This window comes from Eupeodes corollae, chromosome 1 (genome assembly GCF_945859685.1).
Source record: "Eupeodes corollae chromosome 1, idEupCoro1.1, whole genome shotgun sequence".
Lineage (NCBI taxonomy): Eukaryota > Metazoa > Arthropoda > Insecta > Diptera > Syrphidae > Eupeodes > Eupeodes corollae.
Window position 1 is genome coordinate 167,619,702 of NC_079147.1, and position 22,629 is coordinate 167,642,330.

Here is a 22,629-nt window from a genome sequence, read left to right on the forward strand (position 1 = left end):
AATGTTCATATACTATTTTGAGAAAAGTTAAAAACGATAAATTAAACAAATAAGAGAGAAAGAACAATAGACGTTTTTTTTTTTGTTTTAAGGGACAAAACTTAGGTATGAACTTAAAGTGAAATAATTCGGATTTAAAGGTTAACGTCCCCAGACTGGTTGCTGTAGACGAATTCGCATTTTTTTGTTTCGATGAGATGAAAATTCTAAAAATAATAAATAGCAGAAGAACCGGTCAGGGTAAAATCATCACAATACGTTGATTTATGTTTTGTATTTAAGAACAGTATATATATATGTATTTTGGCTTCCGTATTAAGTGTACGCGATGTGGCTCAGTTAAAAAAAAAAACAAACATTCAAAAATGAGAGCAGAATTTCCGAAATAAAATACGAGAATAAGGTATTTTAAACAATCTAATAGACATAATGAACCTAGGAACAAATATGCACATAATTTTTAAGTATGGACAGTTCTAGGTTGCAGAATGTAATGTATATTCATCATTATAAATCAAGAATTTCAACCCCATACACTGTGTAGTATGTTTTTATTGGTGAATGATTTCATAAATATAAACAATAATTTAAGAAAGCAAATGGGAAAAAGGAATTTAATGTTTAATGGTTACCATTTTCAGTTGTTTTTTTTTCAAGAAAATGTACACTAACATTGGCAAAATCAAAATAAACGTCATCACTTATCTTCGAAATTGGTTCGTTTTTCATGCGTGAATGAGTATTTTAAATAGAACATTCATTCAATGTTTTTTTTTCAACTTTAACATCTACCTTAATTTATACACCGTGGTTATAAAATAAATTCAGCAAAAAATAAAAATATCAAATCTTGTTCAATAGATATTCTGGATTCTTATCATTACTTTTGGTTTTACTGGTGTCGGGAAATTTCGTGATCGTGATAAGCGAATTTATGGAGATGGTTCTGAAGAAAGTTAAAAGCGGGGCCACGAGCATTGAACTGAGTGTTAATCATAGCCAAACTGTACGTTCAAATTCTTTTTTATCCTCTAGCGCGAAATAACTAGAAGTCATTCTGGATCGTAAACTTAAATGGAAAGTAACCATCGAAGAACGGGTTAAGAAGGCCTGCATTGCCTTTTACACTTGCATTGTAAGGTGGCCTGCGCTAACCAAGAAATACAATATCGGGAAACTAAGGAAGGTTCAACTACCTACACATTAAATATTTTTAGTATTGTTCAGCGCGCTAGGGCTTAAAGAACCAAACTGTTGGTTTTCCAACACTACACTATAGAAACTGATTCCAGCGGATATTTTTTTCCGACAGACACCGACTACTGCACACCTGCCTTGAACCTGAGAAACGATTGGGAGGATAGACTTCAATACCACTATCTTTACTGACGTGTCAAAGATGGAGTGTGAAGTTGGGTAAGCAATCTTCTCTAAGTCCTTAAATGTTTCTTAGTCTTTTCGGCTACCTGATTGTGCCAGTGTACATTTCTGCATATATCAAGTGGAATTACTAGCAAACAGAGAAAAATACTCAAATCTGAGAGACAGGCGGCTATTATGGTTATTAATTCGGCCACAACATCCTCTATTATGGTCCAACAATATCGGGATCAAGCTTCAACAGCAACCATTACAATTTGTACAGGACATTGGCCAACAAAGCATACACTAAAGTTTGGTATTACTCAAAATACTCACTGCCGTAGCTGCGGAGACCAAAATGAAAGGAAAACTGTAGTTCGCTTCTGTGTAAATGTCCTGCCCTGGCTGGTTTTAAAATGTTAAGCTTGGAATGAGCTTTCCTTAAAGATCTTGATGAACTTTCCGAGATAAAAATCAAAGACCTGATTTGCTTTCTGAAGGTGACGAAATAGCTCTAGTTGCTAATTTTGTCAATATAAATTCGTCGTAATTTTATCTTTTTTGATTTTTATTAACTTCCCATAGGAAGTTATTGTAATGGGTCCGATTTGTCAAATTAAAAATTTTGACATTTCTCGACGTTTCAAGGTACCTAGAGTCGAAATAAAAGATTTTTAGAAAGATGTCTGTGCGTGCGTGTGTACGTACGTTCGTACGTCCGTACGTCCGTACGTCCGTACGTCTGTACGTCCGTACGTCCGTACGTTCGCGACGTTTTTTTCGTCGTCCATAGCTCAAGAACCAGAAGAGATATCGACTTCAAACAAATTTTGTTATATAGATAATAAGGCAGAAAGATGCAGAAAGGGCTCTCAAGAAAATTGCGTGGGTGGTTTTTTTACCATAGCAGTTTGAAAAAAAGGTGAAAATTTTGGTTAACCCTAAATATCTTACGAACCAAAAACGCTAGAGACTTGAATTAAATTTTATATAATATATTGCAACGTGATACCAAACAAGTATATTTTTTGAAAAAAAATAATATAACGGTTTTTTTTATAAATCAATAAAACTGAACAAATAAATTTGTCACCTCCAAAATTTTACGACTGAAATATGATTTCATCTCCAAAACAATTTTGTGCAACGAATAATAATGTTTTTGATATCTGATAAAATTTTGAAAAAAATCTAATTGACAGTTTTTTTTATAAAAAATAAAAATATAAAAAAAACATTACTCAAAGTTGGTAAAAATTGAATATCGATTCAAATATCTTTTCAAAAACTTAAAATTTAGGATTCAAACTTATTTTATCTTATGAGGAATATTGTTTTCAACATTTTGAAAAATTTTGAAGAAAATCGAATTAACAGTTTTTTTACAAAAAATAAAAACATTAAAAAAAAATTTATAAAAGTTGGTAAAAATTGATTTTCGACTCAAATATCTTTTCAAAACTTTGAGATAATAGCTTCTAATTAATTTTTGCTTATAAGAAATATTGTTTTGAACATTAGGACAAATTTTGAGAAATATCGAATTTACAGTTTTTTTTACAAAAAAATAAAAACATTAAAAAAAATGTATAAAAGTTGGTAAAAATTGATTTTCGACTCAAATATTTTTCCAAAAATTGTAGATATTGGCTTTTAACAACTTTTATCTTTCAACAAATATTATTGTCAACATTCAATTAACATTTTGAAAAAAATCGAATTGACAGTTTTTGTGCAAAAAATTAAAAACCTAATAAAAATTTACCAAAAGTTGATGAAAATTGATTTTGGACTCAAATATCTTTTCAAAAACTTGAAATATTTTCTTCAAACTAATTTTATCTTATAACAAATATTGTTTTTAATATTCGATAAAATTTTGAAAAAAATCGAATCGACAGTTTTTTTTACAAAAAATAAAACTCTAAAAAAAACAATTCTAATACTTGGTAAAAATTTACTTTCAATTTAAATAGCTTTTCAAAAATTAAAAATATTGGCTTTAAACTTATTTTATTTCACAGAAAATATTGTTTTCGATATTTAGTAATTTTTATATAAAAATCCAACAGTCCGTTTTTTCATTAAAAAAAATCTACAAAAAATAGTACGCAAATTTGGTAAAAATTGGTACGAGTAAACAAACTTTTAAGCAAGACAAATCGACAGACGGGATGGGAAGTTATCAGTGTGGGTCGCATCCCAGCCTCTTTTTTGTTATTATATATGTACATAAGTCAAATAAGTTTATGGTACCAGCTTTCCAAGCTGGTTGTGACTGTCATATCTACATTTCCAATACTACCTATTCACAGAGTTTAATGATTTAACATAAACATAAAACATTTTTTCATCAACAGCAAATATTTTGCCAAACCATAAGGAAATACCTAAATATACATACATACATTTCACATTTCAATTAAAATTTAAAATCCATAACTAATCAGATATTTAATTTCGTATAAAGGAGACCTAATTTAAATAATTTTTAACTTGTATGTAAATATATGTCAAGGCTACATTATTTTTATTTTCATAGAATAAGGGAGAAGTGATAATTAATTTAGTCTAGATCGTATAAAGATATAAAAAACATAATGTCAAGAGCAAATTAATAATTCCGCATCAATTATTGAGTCGAATATTTTCTGTGAATATCCAAATATCGTTTAATGTTTGAATTCATTTTTAAATGGTTCAAGAAAGACTGAAAATGTGTAAGCATCTGAAAATAGAATTTAAACTCAATCAATTAATCATATAATTCTTCGTAATTTTGTTTGCACCTTATTTTTGATATGTAGGTACAGAGATTGAAAAATAATTAAAACGATTATGCTCCCTAAAATTAATGTGCATAGAACTGTCAATCCATCCCTGACAAGACAACATTAATCACACACAGGAATGGTAGAGAGTTGCAAGTCACTAGGCCCTTGTTCTCAACAGACTGTTGCGCCACCTAATTTATTTATAAGAGAAACGAAGGTTTTACAGACACTTCTTAACACGTTACTCATTCCAAGAAACGGGACAACCCGCAATACAACCCAGGTTATAAAATTTGCCTCTAAAAGGGAGACATTAAAGTCAGTTCGACAATTTACCCCGAAAAAGCCGATATAGATATTTAACACATTTTTTTTTATTATAAACCGAATACCTATGGTGACCCTACCTAAAAAAAAAATAAAACAAAATTATTTATATAATATGAGGGTGATGAATGAATATTAAATTCCCTAGTAAGAACTCACCGTTTCGAGCATTTCACAGCTTTCATCTAATCGACCTTCAACACTCCCACCATCTTTGCTTTCATCAAGCAGCAATGGCGGTGTGGCAGGTCGACTCTTCGGAGCCATTACCGATCGTGGCAGAATAAATCTACCGTAACGTACATAAAGCCATCGACCCCATTTTCGACTGACAGCGCCAACAACGCCAACAGCCGCAACCATTGCGATAAAAAACCACATTTTTCTTTTCAAGTTACTCGATTATAGTATAGGAAGTATAATCTATTTATAAAAATATATGTTTAGATAAATAAGTGGGGTACATGAACATGAGAGGTTCAATTGATTTAGGAGCAATGAGCAAACAACACAACAGGTGGCGGTGGTGGTGTAAGAACTACGTGGTCTATATCTATAGATAGTAAATAATATTTGTTGGTATTTTGTTTTTTTTTTTTTGGAATGAATGTTTGTAAACAAAAAAAAAGTTGTATTTAATTTGAGCTTTCTACAAATGGAAGAGCTTGTTTATTTATTTATTTTGATAGCAGTGTGGTAGGTAAAACATTAAAGTCACTTGCAGAGCCGGTGTTTCTCTGTTTCATCAAAAATAAACAATGTGGGGAGATTTTACTTCCAAAAAGCTTCTTTGCACTTTCCACTAAAAACGTGTTTCAATTATTTCCTTCTCTTTTTCGCTCATCCAGTTTTGTGTACATATATAATTTATTTCTGTTTCTGTTCTGAGCTTTTATGGCCTTTCGTTTCTTAGCTGGAATGAAGTCACTTTTCATCATCACATACACACCACGGCCACACAAAACACAATCGATGGAATTTTATTCACTTTTCATGTCTTGTGACTTTTAAAAACTTTTCATTGATTTAGTTTATTTATTTTAAGCAAATAATAATTAAAATACGTAGATTATGTCTTTTCTCGAACACTATAACAAGATTTGACAAAAGAATGTCAAATCACACCAACTTTTTCTACGTTTCGATTTAGAAACAAATTCGACACGACCAACAAAAAAGAAAATACCTGCACTTCTGCTGGGCTGCTGTCAAAACTACTATGGAAGTCGTAGTATGGTTTGGTTGTGCTTTTTTTGCCTTTGTTGTTGTTGGTTCTATTGGGTTATTATTATTGGCAACGAGCTTGTGAAGAAAGGGGTTGGGTAGGTTTGGTGTGGTCTGTGATGTGGTGAAACGAAAAGTTGATATTTATGGAAAGTCTAAAAGGTACGTATTGCCCATAGATAAATAATGTCAAAAATATATGAGAACTTTTAACAAAGTCTATGGTTTTTTCTTTTATAGAAATTCACCAATAGTGTGGGGGAATTTCTTTTCAATAGATCATTGGATTCATTCAAATGATTTGGAATGTGAGTGGGTGTGGATAGATTGAACTGATAGAATGGTTACCCCTATGTGAAATATTGAAACGTATTAAAACCAAACAAAGGTATTGGTATTGTAAAAATAAAATGCATGGCTTGAAATTAGATGCTTTAGTATCCAATCTAGCAGCATTCCAATAAAGGGAAAGATACGGGACGGCTTGACATTACCAAAGGTTGCTTACCTATATTTTTGATTTTTGTTTGACAGTTAACAATGGGAACTGTTAAATTTGTTTTCTATTCATTGTACAGGCCTCGTCAAGAAAAAATCCTTTGGGTGATTTCTAAGCGATCAGTTTTAATTGTTTGTATTTTTATTCAAAATGTAACATAATACAATATCTATTTTTACATTTTTCAGAAGTGATTTAAATTATACCCCTTAGCAAAAACACCTTTTATCGAACAGACAGAAAGGGAAATACATAATCCTGAAATGTAGATATTAATAACTTCCCAGAAACAATTTAACCCTTGAATTCCCAAGTCCAAGTTAATGAAAAAATATATTAGCTTGTTATATAAAATAGCTTTGAATTAAATTAAAAAAAAAAAGTAAACCACCTCCATTTTTTAATGAGTGGGTCACCTGCAGGTGACACTGAGCATTCTAGCAAAGTTAAGACTCTGAAGGACACAACGCGTTTTTTACAGGTCTAAAAAGACAGTTTTATATATATATATTTTATTACATATCTCTATGAAAAAATACAACAATTATTTATTGTGACAAGCACTAAAATACCATTATTATTATTATGTATATTGCCCAGTGTCACCAGATAAATAATTTGAAGTCAGTATCTTTCTTTGTTCTTTTAAACTAGTGTCGAAAACTATTTCTTATAATAGTTTACTTGTTTTTGTAGGTTTTCGTATTCTTTTAAAGTTGTCAGTTGAATTTACTAAAAAAAACTAAAAATTACCAGCATATGATGAAATAGTTTGAGTTCAAAATCTGTTTATCAAAAGGAGACAATAATTAAACACAAATAAATATTGACATTTATTCCTATTTCCATGTTTTTTTTTTTAAAGGTATGTATCTTCAAAACTGAGTACTATTGGTCTCATGACTGACTCCCTTTAAATTTTCTAGAGTGGCAACTATGCTCACAATATTGGAATTGCAACTCAATGAAGATATAATATATGTACATATAACTCGGTTATTATGTACGCATTACATAGGTATGCATCTAGGTATTATTGAATCAGATTGCAGTTGAATACGAAAAATAGAAAGTTGCATTCAAAAAGTAGGTATACGAGTTGTACCCATAGTACTCGTATAGTAGTTATTTGATTTATAAAAAGTTATACCCATGATTTAACGACCATTGGGGCCTTATAATTTAAGGCTCTAACATGGGCATTAGGTAAATACGATAAGTTGTTTTTATTTTTGAATTTTTATTATTTGTAGTTATTATTTAAAAACTAACTTCTATAGTAAACTAAAACAAAATTGTAAACAGCTATATTCTTCTATTTATTGCATTTTATAACAGACAAATTGTTCGATTTGTATTAAAATAAACAGGTATCCAGTATAGGATTCTATTATGGTAAAGGTACATGCCAGAGTAATTTGATTAACCTCTCTAAGAATGTCCACATGTTAAAAAAAGAATATTTATTAACAAATTTAGTGTCGTTGGAATGCGGTTAAATCCTAATTAACGATTTTTTAAGTTATGTAGAGGCATTTGTATTGAAGTTCATTACTATACACAGCCATAATTATAAAGGATTATATTTGTTTTTATATTTGTTGATATTAATTAAAGCAAACCGTTACGATTTTAGTTTAAAGAGTATGTTCTGTCGTGCTCATCTATGTAGTTACAAACGATTGAATTTGAATTTAAAATAACTGACATTTTTGGCATTTCTTGTAATAAAAAGTAAATATGTATTTTAAACTTGAAACTTTGTGTCATAGAAGGCACATTAGATATAATACGAATCGACTATAACTAATGAGCAACGGTTGAATTTTACAGGAATGATTTCCACCCCAACAAGAAATATTACATGGAATTTTCGATTGTTGCCATAATACGCAAACTTTAAGATTTGTTGAGGGCAATACCGACTTAGGTGGTAGATCCGTCTTATAACTTTTAAGTTAAAGTTACCTTACTAAGCTTCTTATCGAGTAAAACTCCCAAGTATTAAAAGTGGTCCAGACGTTCAATATCGAAGCAACCATAACTACAGCTAAAACCTGGACAATTCATAGGTGAACAGACTTGAAAACCAGAATAGTAAGATGCATGATAAGTCAGGGAGAAACTTTTGGGAAAAATTCCCTTTAAATTAAAGAGCATGAATTTAGTCTTGCTACTTATAACTAATTTATGTGACGCAAACCAGTGTCGAAGAATATCTAAGTCGTGTTTCATACTGACAAAAGTTTCAAAGTAATTATCATTTGAGTACGAAAAAGCAGTATCATCCGGAAAAGCAGATAATTATCCCTTAAAAAGCTGTAAGAATAAGGAGTTAACAAATTTTAGAAACAGGATAGGACCTAAAACAGAACCTTTGGGAATACTCATTCTGAGATAAGATAATGAACTAAGAGTATCTTTTATCTTGGTCATTTGGTTACGATTTGTTAGGTACGAACAAAACCAATCATAAAAAAAGACTGAAACCAGCATAAAAAAGGTTTTTCAGTAATAAGTCATGGTCAACCGTATAAAAAGCTTTTGTAATGTTAATGAATAAAGCCGCTGTTACCTTGGAATCATTGATTGAGTTATAAATTTCACCACCGATCTTAACAAGGCATCTTCTGTTGACTTACATGTACGAAAACCAAACTGACTATCACTGAAAAACTCAGTTCTAGAAATAAAGGACATGATTCTGTTCTTCATTCCCTTTTCAAAACTTTTGGAAAATACGGAAAGTAGAGAAATAGGTCTATAGTTATTTAAATCTTAAGAATCTCATTTTTTATGTAATGGGATTACTATAGCAGTTTTTAGGGAATCAGTAAACACATGTTTTCTGAGCGCATACCGATAGAAAAATTGTTGGGCTATAAAAAGCAGATCCCCAAAAAAGTGCATACAGATGAAATGGATGAATCTGATATCCAAATATTAAAAAGAACAGTTGCTAGTCGCTTATTTAAAGCTGGAAAGAATCGTTTCTAATTTTGATTTTTTTTTTTTTTTTTTTTTAAATATTTTTTTGAAATATTAAATCACAATATGCATTAATGTGTTTTCAAAAGCATTCCTAATCTGTATTTGAAACAATACGTCTATTTCACTCTGCTTTAAAGCTAAAGCATCTCATTTAGTTAAGAATACTATATATTTCTTAATTCTAAAAATACCGTTTTAATGTACTTGCTTCTAGTTAGAGCTAGAATTTAAAATTAAAATTAATAATTAAAAATGCAATACTTAGTTATATCAATCTTAAACCTATAAATTGAATCTTGTGACTTTGCGCATTTTAAACAAATATTGCTATAATCTAAACTGGTTTAAGCAGATACCTATTTTTTATCTCTCAAACAAGAAGAGGAAACAAATTCATAATATAAAAATCAACTTAATTAAATTCAAGAATTTTCTTGTTTTATTGTCTTGAAAATAAATAAAATTAAATTAAGAAAAAAAAAAACGAAAAAAAAAAACATAAAATTGTCATTTATTGCAGACAGGAATGTCATATATAAACATTACACATACCACGTATTTGGAGCACTTACTATATAGCCAAACTAAAGTGGTATTCAACTGGTTTTATTTATAAATTTAAATAAATAATGGACAGTTTATAAAATAAAAACATATGTATGTATGTAGGTAAACTTGAAGTTAAAAAAAAAATAACATTTCAACATGATTTGTTCCAGATTATCAGAAAACTAATGTTGTGGTTTCAAATGACAAGAAATAAAATAATAGATTTTGTGGTTTTGTATCTATCATAAATTACATTTAAAGATTTGTGGGTATTTTTTTTATTTTTCAATAAGGTAAAACATTACATTTATAATTTTGCAAAAAAAAGAGAAATATTATTTTGAATTTGAAATCAAAATCGAAATAAGAAGAATTAAAACATTCATAGATTAAAACCTCAAGCTGGATAGTTCTTATTTTTGTATCGTTATTGTGTGAAAAGATTTTCTTAAAAAAAAAACAAAATTTTACATTTAAAAATGGATCATTTTAGCTTCACTAACCTACACAACAGAAAATTCAGGATCGCATTAATAACATGTCACTGTTCAATTATTGAAATGCCGGATAAGTAATTAAAAAGCTTAGGTATTATTTAAGGTTTTAAATTTATGATTCGAAATTTTCAATGACGAACTGATAGGTATTTAAAAAAATTAGTTATTAATCACCATTTTTTACTCAGTTCTGTTTGATTTATACAAAAACTAAGCTAACTTTTTTTCGGGAACATTGAAATACAAACAGAACGTGTTAAGGCATTCCACATTAGCACAGTACGATTAAGGAACGATTATGTGTATTTGAAAGCACGACCGAAGTTGTTCTCGAGGGTATACTGAAGAGCATTCCTAGAATCGCCAGTATTACGGCTGAACTGTTTAAGGGAAAAGAACTCAGCTGGCTATTTCTCTTCAGCATAAACCTCTAAAGTATAACGGTAAGAAAGGTGAGACAAGAAACTTTGCGACGATTTTCAAGTGAAAGGAACCAAGGATGATATTATCACCAATCAATTTAAATGCTATACGTTCAATACTGTCCAAGAGGCTTAAGCAAATTGCAGAAGCACCATATAAGTCATGCAGATAACAGCCAGATCAGAAAGTTCTTGAGTTTCCTAAGGGTATCCTAAGGCAACACAGGAAATTTGTCTCCCCTTCTGTTTGATCCTTCCACAAGAGGTGGTTGGTGACACACATAAAGAGAATATCAAGATGTTTAGTCTCATCGATGCAAGTTCCATCCATGGATAATGGAAAGGGTTGAATATCTCGCTTTAACGATATACTCGTAAGACAGCATTGGGTTTTCGAAGCATTAAATTACAAGTGGTTTTTAATCTCCATTGTGCAATGCTGTTCAGGTCAAAATTTCATTAAGTCATTAAGACACTTTCGGTTTTTGATATATTTCTTGAGCTGATAACTAATCAAAGTTTTTATAAACTTGGAAAGAAGGCAAGTAAGTGCACTCGCTAGTCGCTGGATAATTGTAGTGTAAGGAGGATTCGCAATTTTTGGGTAAAGACTGGACAAAAGCTGTTTTCTATCCGCTCGGAACGAAACCTGGGAAGTAGGACAGATGAAAAAGCTTACGCAGCGGTTTTACCAAACACAGTGCCATTTTTTTTTTTTTTTTTTTTTATAATTTGCAATCACTCAAGGGGTTATTAGTACCCTTTATATGTTTATATTTAAACACAGTGCGAGCATTAGGAAAATAGGGAAGGATTACAAAGGAGATACCGGTGCACATTGGTCTTAAAGTTCTGAACATCAAAATGGGAGGGAAAAACAGAGTTGGCTAAAGCATTCCACATTCTCGATGTGCGATTTAAGAAAGAATCTCTATACTTGACAGTACGCCCGAAATTGAGCTCAAGGGTAAACTGATGAGCATTCCTGGAAGTGCGAGTATTACGGCTGAATCGTTTAAGGGGTGGAATGCAACTGGCTAGTTCAACAGAACATTGTTTGTAAAAATATCGATAAAACAACGAAAGGCATGAAACATTGCGGCGGTGTTCTAGCGATGTAAATGTTTCAATTATAGTTCTATCGCCTATCATTTTTAAAGCCCTTTTTTGTATTCTATCCAAGAGATTTAAACTTGTTTTGGGGGCACCTGCCCAGATATGCGAATTATATTCAAGCTTTGGACGGATGAAGGCTTTGTAAATTACAGCCAGATCAGAAGGGGTGAAAAATTTCTTGCACCGTCGGAGAAATCCTAAGCACCTGGCAGCATTTTAGGCAATATCAAATATATGATCGTTCCATAAAAGGTGATCTGTGATACACATACCAAGTACTGACAGTTGATTAGTTTCTTGGATGCAAGTGCCACTCATAGATAGTGGCATCGGGGGTATGTTACGCTTTAACGACAGGAGACAGCATTGAGTTTTCGAAGCATTAAATTCTACACGGTTTTTGATTCCCCATTGTACAATGCTGTCAAGATCAGAATTTAATGAGCTTATCATACGCTGCCGTTGAAGTTCCACATCCGAAGGACAAGGATGTGAATCTATAAACGAGTATGAGAAGCTGAGGGTACTGTCGTCGGCGAAACAGGTTAATGGATTAGAAGTGGCAGACATAAGATCATTTATGAATATAAGAAAGAGTGTCGGAGACAAAACGGAGCCCTGGGGAACACCAGCATTTATTTGAAGAATTTCAGACTTGTAACCATCCAATACAACTTGTATTGAACGGTTAGAAAGGTAATTTCTAATCCAACGAAGAAGAGATTCATCAATACCAAAAGCACGCATTTTCGATAAGAGAGCTTGGTGCCAAACTCTATCAAATGCTTTTGAAATATCAAGTGCAATAATCTTACTTTCTCCAAAACGATGTAAAGATTTGTTCCACTGTTCGGTGAGATGGACCATGAGATCACCAGTGGACCTATTGCTACGAAAACCATACTGTCGGTCATTAAGAAGCTTCCGTTCTTCGAGATATTTCTTGAGCTGATAATTAATCAGCGTTTCCATGACCTTGGAAAGAAGGGACGTGAGTGCTATTGGACGATAGTTAGAGGGAGAGGAGGATTCGCCTTTTTTAGGGACAGGCTGGACAAATGCTATTTTCCATTTGACATTATTTTCAAACTATGACGAATTGAAATTACGATTTATTGCAACCAATGAACTCAAGTTCTCACTTAATAAAAAGTCAAAGGTCATGAACAGTACGCCTTCTTTTAACCAAGGTTGTATTGAGTTTTTGTGTTGTGAATTGTTTATTTTTAAAGTAAGTAATATTGTATGTGGTCGATATGCATTCACAGAAAACAAAAACAAATCATTTTAACAAAAAAAAAAAATATATATAAAAATGTGAAGCTACCATTTATTTATATTTGCTCTAATAATTTTTAAGCGTGTTTTAAAAAGAAAAACAAAATACACATTTATGTATATGAACAGGTGAAAATAGACAATGATTTTTATAAAATTATTTATTTACCATATTATTTGTTTTAAAATTGTTTTTGTTTTTTTATTCATAATAAAGACTGAAAGACAAGGGCTGAAATATTTTATACTTTGAATTTGTATTTCCAGCTGATATATCAACAATAATAATAATATGACGATGTGATCTGATATACTTTTTCTTAAAAAAAGTGTTATTGTTTAAATTGAAAGACGTCATTGTAGAAGATAAACGAAAAATAACTTAAGCTAAAATAATTATTGCAAAAATTCGATCTGGAACGTTAGAAAATTTGTTCCAAGGTTTTTTCCGTATTTTCAAATTGACAATTAAAATTTGCACATTTTAAAAATAGAATAAACATTGGTTGCAAATATTATCAATTTTGTTGACAAAAATAGAACCTTATCAAATTTGATGAATTTAACACAACATTATAAGCTCTATAGTATTAATATTTCATTTTTAATTAATAGGTACATACTTAAATCTCAGTCTTGTCTCATATTATGAGATGAAGTGCGAATGTTGCTCGGAAATTATCAAAACGTGATGCATGAATATAAATTATATTCAACTTATTTGATAAACTCTCTAACCAGGTCAGTAATCAGTATTGTATGAATTGATTTATTGTCTCATAAAAATAAAATACAATGTAATGAATAACACTTTAGATAAGAATCAACAAAAAAAAAAAAATTCTATACGCCATGAAAACGATAACCTTAAAATTTAACATTTTGCGCTAATATTCTAATAGAATATACATTTATCTGTACTGTTAATACGCTTCCTGGGACTATAATAATCCTTGAATTTCTATACATCGAACCTATCTATTTGGACCAAAGCCAAAACATTAACTTTGTTATCTTCATTTAAACTGCGTCCGACAATTTTTTGTATTTTGCATTTCATTTTTATAGATACATGTTTTCCATATCCATTATGGTTTATATATAAATCAAAAGCAATAAAATATATTTTTTCTTTTTAAATTTGGCAAAAATCCAAAGGAATCTAATAAATATTTAAAGTAAAACCTACACAGTGTATATACAGTGCCTCCCACTACTAATCGGACAAAGAAAATGTACATGTTCGCTTGAAACATATAACATATAACATATTTAAGTGTATTTAAGTTTTTCATATATAAAATGCATGTAAAATTATGAACTAGGAAATAATTTTAAATAACAAAAAGAATTCCTTAATTTGACCTCTTACAAATAACCGGACACTATCTGTTTTATCACTATTGTAACTCTATAACGGTTTTTTTTTCGCATCAAATGATGATGTTTTTCTATTATTTAACTTGCATTACGGAAGAATTTAACTTACATTTAAAGTAGTTTTTTCTCTACGTCAAAATGACACCAAAGGTTTTCCCTTTGGTGTCATTTCGAAATTCGAAAAATGGCTTTGGAAATTCTAAAAATGGCTTTGTTGCATAGCAAAAACTTTGCTTCAGAGCCTTTCCACAGTTGATTACATAATTTCATTATTTAAAAACGAATAGGATAGCAGAAAAGTAAAAGGAAAGAAGCTGGTGACGTTATTATTATTGTTATTAATTTCAGGCTAATCAACTGAAGTCAGCAACGGAACCATCCGAAGAAAAAGCATCGCCATCGACAGCAATGGAAATGCAGCCATACATCAGTGAAAAAATACAAATGAACGACTTTAGTTTTCTAATGAACACAGAAAACGTCTTCTTTTTTTATTTTCTTGGTTTTAGATTAAGGTCTTGTTATTTAGTATTAAAATTGAAGGCAGTGGCATAGTGGCAGTGAGATATTTTTTTAAGTTTTTGAAATTTACGCTAGTTTTTTAAGAATTTTTGTCTAGCTTTAAGATTTTGATAAAATAAATAACAAAAAAGAAGTCTTCTTGGAATAAGGAAGTGGATATAATGAATGAACGTCGAGTTGCTCAAAAGAGGACCTTCAAGAAGATTGGCAAAAATAAGTCTTAAAATATGTCAAAAACTAGTCGATGAAATCGAAACGATATACGCAACTAAGTACTGCATATTAAGTGAGGTTTAATGGATTGAAGTGTAATTTTTGCTTATTTAAAATTAGAATGTGTTTAAACATGATGTAAAATGGTTATAATCTTTTACATTCTTCATATTATTTTTTTTTTTTTGAGAAAATCCATTGCGAAAATGTATATATCATGTGTTCCATTAGTCGTGGGAGCCACTGTACGTACATACATGTATACAAAATGTATGTATAACAAAACAATTACTTTTAAAATATAAAAAAATAGATTTTTTTAGCCTTTATTTGTGTGTTGAACTTTTGAGATACCTTTTTCTCAGTTTCTGTGTATTTTGGTTATTGTCTGTCTACAAATTCTTTCTTAATTAATTGTTTTATTTTTAGCTTAACAATTTGACACAAAAACACAAAGCAGTATTTAAGAAGATTGAAAAACAAACAAATTTTCATTTTTAGGCATGACACTATAGAATTGTTCTCAATAACCTGATGAATTTCACAATGAAGGAAAAATACCATTCAAGGGTAAATTTAGTAAAATTAAGGTAAAAAAACAATTGTACTTAAAGAATGGAAATGATTCACCATTAACATTACACAAAACGGTATAACCAGACTTTTCTACTTTAAAAACCTACATATTCTATAGTCAAGCGTTCCTGCTTATTATGTGATGATTAAAATTGAAATGGTTTTTGAAATGTATCCAAGGCGAATATTTTTTGAGAACCATATCAAAATAAACCGCAAATAGAATACACCAAATGTTAATGAATGAGACAGATAAGGTTATTGTTTTATACGTCTGTTTCTGAAATTTGTCATTTCTATTTATTTTATTTATTTTTGGCATACAAAATAAAATCAGGAAATTTCTACTTGTAAAAAACTAAGCCAAAGCCACAAGACTAGCTTTCAAGCGATCTTCCTGGCGCACCTTTAGTGCACCAAAAAAGAAGCTTCCAAAGACTCTTAGCTACTGAAAATTCATTCAACTAAGCCAGCGATACCAACTTGTCTGAAAAATGCAGATGGCTCCCTTAAGATCTACGGCCTATTAGTCTACTATCATTCCTTCATAGACCATAGAAAGATTGACTGATATCCATTTTGGGAAAGTATTGATAATAGACTACATTGATTGACCACTATGTAATTTTAAGTATTTAGAATCAATTTCAAGGCCCACAGACTAAACCACCTCCCAAATGCAATTCGACAAAAACTTTTAGATGTCTATACCTTAGATCTTTTTGGGGGGATAGGGCATTCTTGGAAGACGAGTCAATAAACCTTTACACAGATGGATCAAAAAGAAGTGAAGAGGTTGGTGTAGGTGTGTATCTGAATGACTGAAAATAACTATCTCATACCGCCTTCCCAATCATTGTAGCGTGTTCCAGGCGGAACTTTTGGCGACAAAAGGAGTCTTGTTCTGGCTTAAAGAAAACGTGATATCAACATCTGATATCCGTATTTTCTCAGATAATCAGGGCGCTATCAAATCTCTGTACTTTGTCTCTACAAACTCTGTAACAGTCCATAACAGTTTGTCTACTTTAACCTAACCTAACCCTTAATGCTGAGATTTAAAACTATATATTTAGCACATTTTTGAAATAATGATTACTTTTAATTACATACAAGTAATTAGTAATTTACCTTTCAACCATTGAAAAAATATACATTTTTATTACTTGTAGTTGTAATTGAAAAAATATTAATTTTTTACTAAGTGTAATTGAAAATTGTAATGGATTAATTCCTATGAGAAAACACTTTAAAACTCTAGTCAAGGTAATTGATTTCCTTCTTTATTTATTAATTCAAAGCAACACATACAAAAACTTAGTAATGCAGAAAATCATCACGTAAAATATAATTGACAAAAATATTATTTAATTTTTTTTTGTGCAATGATAACTGCAAAGAGTAATCATTGATGCTTTTGATCATTGTTTTTGTTTGATTAATTGACGCTTTTCAATTTCATGTAATTATTAATTGAAATTCTTCAATTACATTTCAATGTAATAATTGAAAAAGCGTCTCTATACTCTATTCAATTAAAAGTAATTGTAATTAAATTTGGTTAATATAATTTTTTCCTCAACTCTGGTGTGGAGGCACAATTAAAAATTCATATAAATATCATTATTTAGATTTTGTATCGTATTAAATTTCAATAATAATAATTCAACACCTTGTATTGGTTACATAAAAAAATAGTACTTCAGATTAAATTCACCTGTAGACAAAACCAATAACAAACCTTTGGTTTATATTTCATATGGTTAAAAATACATAAAAAAACGTATACAGGCAGTAAACAAACCACATTGCAACATCTATAAGTTTGTAAATAGCGCTTTACTATAAACGCATAATTAAAATTTTGCGAAATTTCGTATAGGTATATTTTTATTTATTTATCTATCTAAAGTAAAATAAAAACCTTAACAAAATTGCAATGCATATGAGCATATTTACTTGAATAACATTGGATCAACAATATACCTATTTTTTTTCTATATACAAAAACCAAAGTATCTATAGATGTGAAAAATTTAGTTAAATTAGTATTCATAGTGGTATATTATTTATCTATGCTAATCACGGTTGCAACAGACGCACGAATAGATGTAGAAAAGAAAAACAACAGAAATCAAAAATGCATCTCACATTTTAAAAGTTTTATATTATTTAAATTAAATTAAAATGTTTTCTGATGGTTGTCTATTTAAATTGCTGGATAACCTGTGGATTAAATGAGGCATCACTTTGAGAAGGGCCTGGGTTTTTTTTATTATAAACTGTGGGACAAATATGACTAGAGGTTTATTAAACCTGAAACTAATTAGATTGGGACTGACAACCACTAGAACCAGATTAAAGCTATTCTCAATAAAATCGTCAAACAAAACTTGACTGTGTTTACCTTTCAATTATTGACAGTTTAAATTTTTCGATGATTTGAATTTGTATCAATATAAGTTTTCACTTTGAAATCGTTTCGTTCCCACATGACATCATAAAACCAACATTTTCGAAAACTGTAAGATAAAAGCCAAACAAAAATCCAATATTCCAACTCAGTTTGTCATGTTTTCAAGTGAATTAAGGTAAAAAAGCTTCGAAACTCCAATATAGCATGATTTAATTGAAATTGACATTTTTCGACTTATTTATTGCCATTGTAGTATCCACGTAGTTGCGTATTTAACATATTTTTGAAAGATAAATCCAAGTTAGTGAAAAAAATACTGTCTAACTTTTTTTTTTCAATAAATTTGACTCTACTTAAGACTAACTTACAAAATAAATTTCAAAATGAAGACTTCATTAAAAAGATTAACTCTCCATTTCCAGGAATTTACATAAACAAGTAAAGCACATACTTTGAGACTAAAACTTTTAGCTAATACTATTTTGACAGTAGGTAAGTTAGTAATCTCGCTTAAAAGTTTATTTTCGTACTTGTAAAGAATGCTTCGTCTAAAAATTCAATCATATCAAGTTATTAAAATTTTATTTAAAAGTATAGGGCTGCAATTCGACATCTGTCGAACTTAGTTGTTAAAGCCATTTTTTCAGTTAAAAGCATGACATTTACAAAAATGGACCAGCTGAAGTCAGATAATCATTCACAACGTTAGTAGAAATGTTGAATGGGTGCTTCAACAACATGCAGTGGACGGCACTTTTTCGAACAAAATTTTATTCAGCGACGAAGCACATTTCTCACACGGTGGGTAGGTAGGTTAATAAAAAAATGGAAGTGTTTCAAGTAATCAAAGGGAAGCCATTACACCACAAAAATTCACTGTTTGGTGCGCTCTTTGGTCCGGAGTTGTTATTGGACCGTTTTTCTTCAAAAACGACGATGGAGAAACTAGCGACTTTCACCGTCAATTCGGAGAGTTATGATCATATAAAAACTGACTTTTTTTTTTGCCTGCTATTGAAGAATACGACTTGGAGAATATGTGGTTTTAACAAGACGGTGCCACATGCCCCACAACTCAAACGAATATGGCTTTATTGCAAGACAAATTTCCTGGCCGCGTAATTTCTCATGTCATGGCGATATCATCTGGCCACCAAGATCGTGCGATTTTTTGTGCGGGAAAGACCGTACATATGCAGATATAACTTTTATTCTTGAGCACTTAAAAACCAACAAGTGCAAGTTATGGCTAGGATACCGCCCAATAAGTACCAAAAACTACCTCAAGAGAATAAATGCTTGCAACAATCCGCGTGGTGGTCATTCAAATGATGTAGTGTTTCACACACGATCTCAACATTCAAACTTTATAATAAAAGAGAAATAGCATTAAAAAAATAAGTTACATGTGTCTTATTTACGTTTACTTTTGAAACCACAAAATGGATAACCCTGTAGAATCAACTAATAAGAATTTTCAAAAAACTAAGTAAGATCTTAAAATTATTTAACCTGTCTATCAGCATACAATTTATGTGTTGTTTTTTAACTTAGCCTTAAAAAACCCACTTTTGATTGCCTTTAGAATTTTTAAAGAGGCATATTTTAAAAACCAGATGTTATAGAAAAGTTTAAAGGCTAGATTCGAATTAAGGAAAAAAATCTTGATTCGTTTGTGCAACAGAAAAAAAGGAATTTTGTCGAATAGTGTTATTAAAAAAATAAACTTTAAGGCTCTTGTAAAACTTAATCCGGACTTGTCACTTGTCACAAATTGTGATGCAAGACAATATTCCTCAATACTTTCTAACAAAAATTTCACTTTAGAATTACGTTATTAGATGAAAGGTACAATGCAGAAATTTCAGTAGTTACATATTTAAACAAAAAAATATAAATACAACACTTTCTCAAATGAATGCAATTTTAAAAATATATTTAATATTTGTTTTTAATTTACCTTCTTTTTAATGTATTTTGCAAGTTTAGCAAATCTAATGCTTTTACCACCCATTTTTGTAGTAGAAGATGTGGTTGTTGTTGTTGCTGATGTGATTGATGTAATTGAAGTATTTGTTGGTGATTGATCCATGACGATGGATTTTTTTGGTTTTTCTTTTTGTTTATTTTTATTCTTTGGTAAACTTACGCAATTGCACACTTAAGGATCTTTATAAATATTATAAATTCTCTTTAATCAATGTATACAATTAATTTTATGTGCAGACACAATTATTACAAGATCTCTTTTAAAATTAATAACTCAAATAAAAAAATATATCACAAAGTTTTAATTCGAATTAAACAACAAAAAATTCAATTCACTCAACTCAGTAGTTTCTTTTTTCTTCTAGAAATATAAACAATTTCTTTTTCAAGCACATGTAAAATTAAATTGTGTTAAAAACAAAATTAACTAAACAATTTAAATTTTCTTTTGTTTATTTATTATTTAAAATAAGAAGGAGATTTATTCTATGTATTTTTTTTTGTTCAAGTAAAATCGAGCGCGCGAAGCAGGTTTACATTATCCGTCTACTGCGGCGAGCAGTGTTTTAAGTTGTGTGACGTTGAACAGTCTACTTGAGAAGTGAAGCCCTCTAAAAATCAAACAACAACCACGATGGGTATATGGAATCTCCTCACAGCTCAGCTCACTATAATATTATCTTTAAAAAGACAAAATACAAAACAACAGCAACAGAAAAAGACAACTAAATGATGATGATGATCAACACAGAGCACCAATTCACCAATTGATCAGTGTGGTTGGAACGAGTTTGCGGATGTCTCACATAGCTTGCGACTGCGAGCAAGATGTGCCTCTTTTTGTTGAACACAATTCGCATCATTTGATTATACCAGGCATTTTTTTTTAGCTCTTCAAAGTAGTTCTGAACAAAGTCCAAGCATAACGAGTATGCTCTGAATATTTTTTTAAAGAAAGTGAGTTTTGAGCGGTCAGAATTATTATTGAAGCGCAATTGAAGACTTAGCTGTCAATATTTGACATTTGTTAACTTCCTTCCCATTTCTTTCGACAAAACAAGTAGTGAGATTCAACATTTAAGTAAATATAGAAAAATAATCATGATATTATTTTATAAATAGCTCTAAGTTGCGCAGTTCATATAAAGGTGTCTTATGAAAATATAAAAACTATTTTGCTGCGGGGAATTAAAAGTCGTAGCTCTGCTTGAACATGGACTGTAATAAGCTGCACGATTTTATTTGTTTAAACTGTGGATGGGACAGTCGTGAAAACAGCATTAATTTATGTGTGGTTTCATCGCCAATTCAACCTGGGCAAAAATGTCAATAATGACCCTTTAGTTAATCGACAAAAGGTGTTACATCCGCTCTTACATATAACGCAAGGCCTCATACAAAATTTCGTAAAAGTAATGAATAGAGATGGGGCTGCTTTTGAATGCATTCGCCTAAAATGTCCAAGACTAAATGAGGCTAAAGTCAAAGAAGGAATATGCATTCGTCGGCCCTGAGATAAGAGATTTATTAAAAGATGTCAACTTTGACTCGGTTTTTAGATTGAAAGGAAAAAAAAAGGATTATTTTTGCCTTGTCGTACAAAATTTCCTGGAAAATAAAAAGGAGTGACAACTATGCTGAACTTTCATCATACCAAGAAAACTTTAAAGGTTGTTTTGTTAAAAACACTTACATAAGTCAAAAAAAGCATTAATAAATGAATTTAAAACTCTAATTATCAAAATTAAATTTTACTATTTATATAATTGTGTATAAAGAGTGATTTTTTAAAGGCTATAGGAAAGTAAAAAAAAAACACATACAATTACGATCCATACAATTTAATGTTTAAATATTATTCCATGCAAATATTGACCATGACTGCGCCTCAAATGTTCCATCCGCTAAGTTAAATTTTGGCAGCTCTTTGGTGGCTCTTGTAGTGCTTCTGGCTGATATTCATTGGAAAATCAACAATTCTGCTTATTTACGTACCTATTGAGACAAAAACGAGCGTCGTCGCTGAACACAGTTTTTCGGTAAAAAAAGTGGAACTTTGGCCAACTTTCCAAGAGCCCATTCAACAAAAATTGTATGTTGCAGTAGGTCGTTCGGCTTCAATTCTTGCACCAGCTGTATTTTAAGGGGTCATACCAAAATGCTTCTGCAACATTTTTCTCGTTTTTGTGCAACAAAGGCCCAATTGTTGCGAACAGCGACTCAATCGATAATTGATGGTCATCATTAAGACTATCCGATACAGCTGCGATATTTTCTTCTGTTCGCACTCTACGTAAGCGTGTTGGTAGTTTAATGTCCAACAATGTAAATTTGGTGCGAAATTTAATAACAATAGCCCGAATAGACGCTTCAGTGGGTCGATTAAACTGACCATTAAATGGAAGAAGCGCGAGAAGAACTTTCTTAACAGAGCACGCAATTTAACAATAAAATTAAATAATTTTTAAGCGTGTTGTGTTGTTCCTTGTAGGAC

General features: G+C 30.6%; 1 protein-coding gene across 20 annotated transcripts in view; it reads right to left on the reverse strand.

Moving 5' to 3' along the window:
- Nucleotides 1-22,629, reverse strand: part of LOC129954025 (TLD domain-containing protein 2) — a 331,572-nt gene that overhangs the window by 30,332 nt on the left and 278,611 nt on the right. The window contains exon 1 of one of the 20 annotated variants that reach the window (XM_056067637.1): nucleotides 20,107-20,690. The exons of 18 other annotated variants lie outside the window; for them this stretch is intronic. In XM_056067637.1, coding sequence (XP_055923612.1) covers nucleotides 20,107-20,238 — 132 coding nt within the window. In that variant the 5' untranslated portion in view covers nucleotides 20,239-20,690. Of the gene's footprint in view, nucleotides 1-4,622; nucleotides 5,529-20,106; nucleotides 20,691-22,629 lie in introns of those variants that run through there. One more of the 20 variants, XM_056067636.1, reaches the window with a different exon arrangement.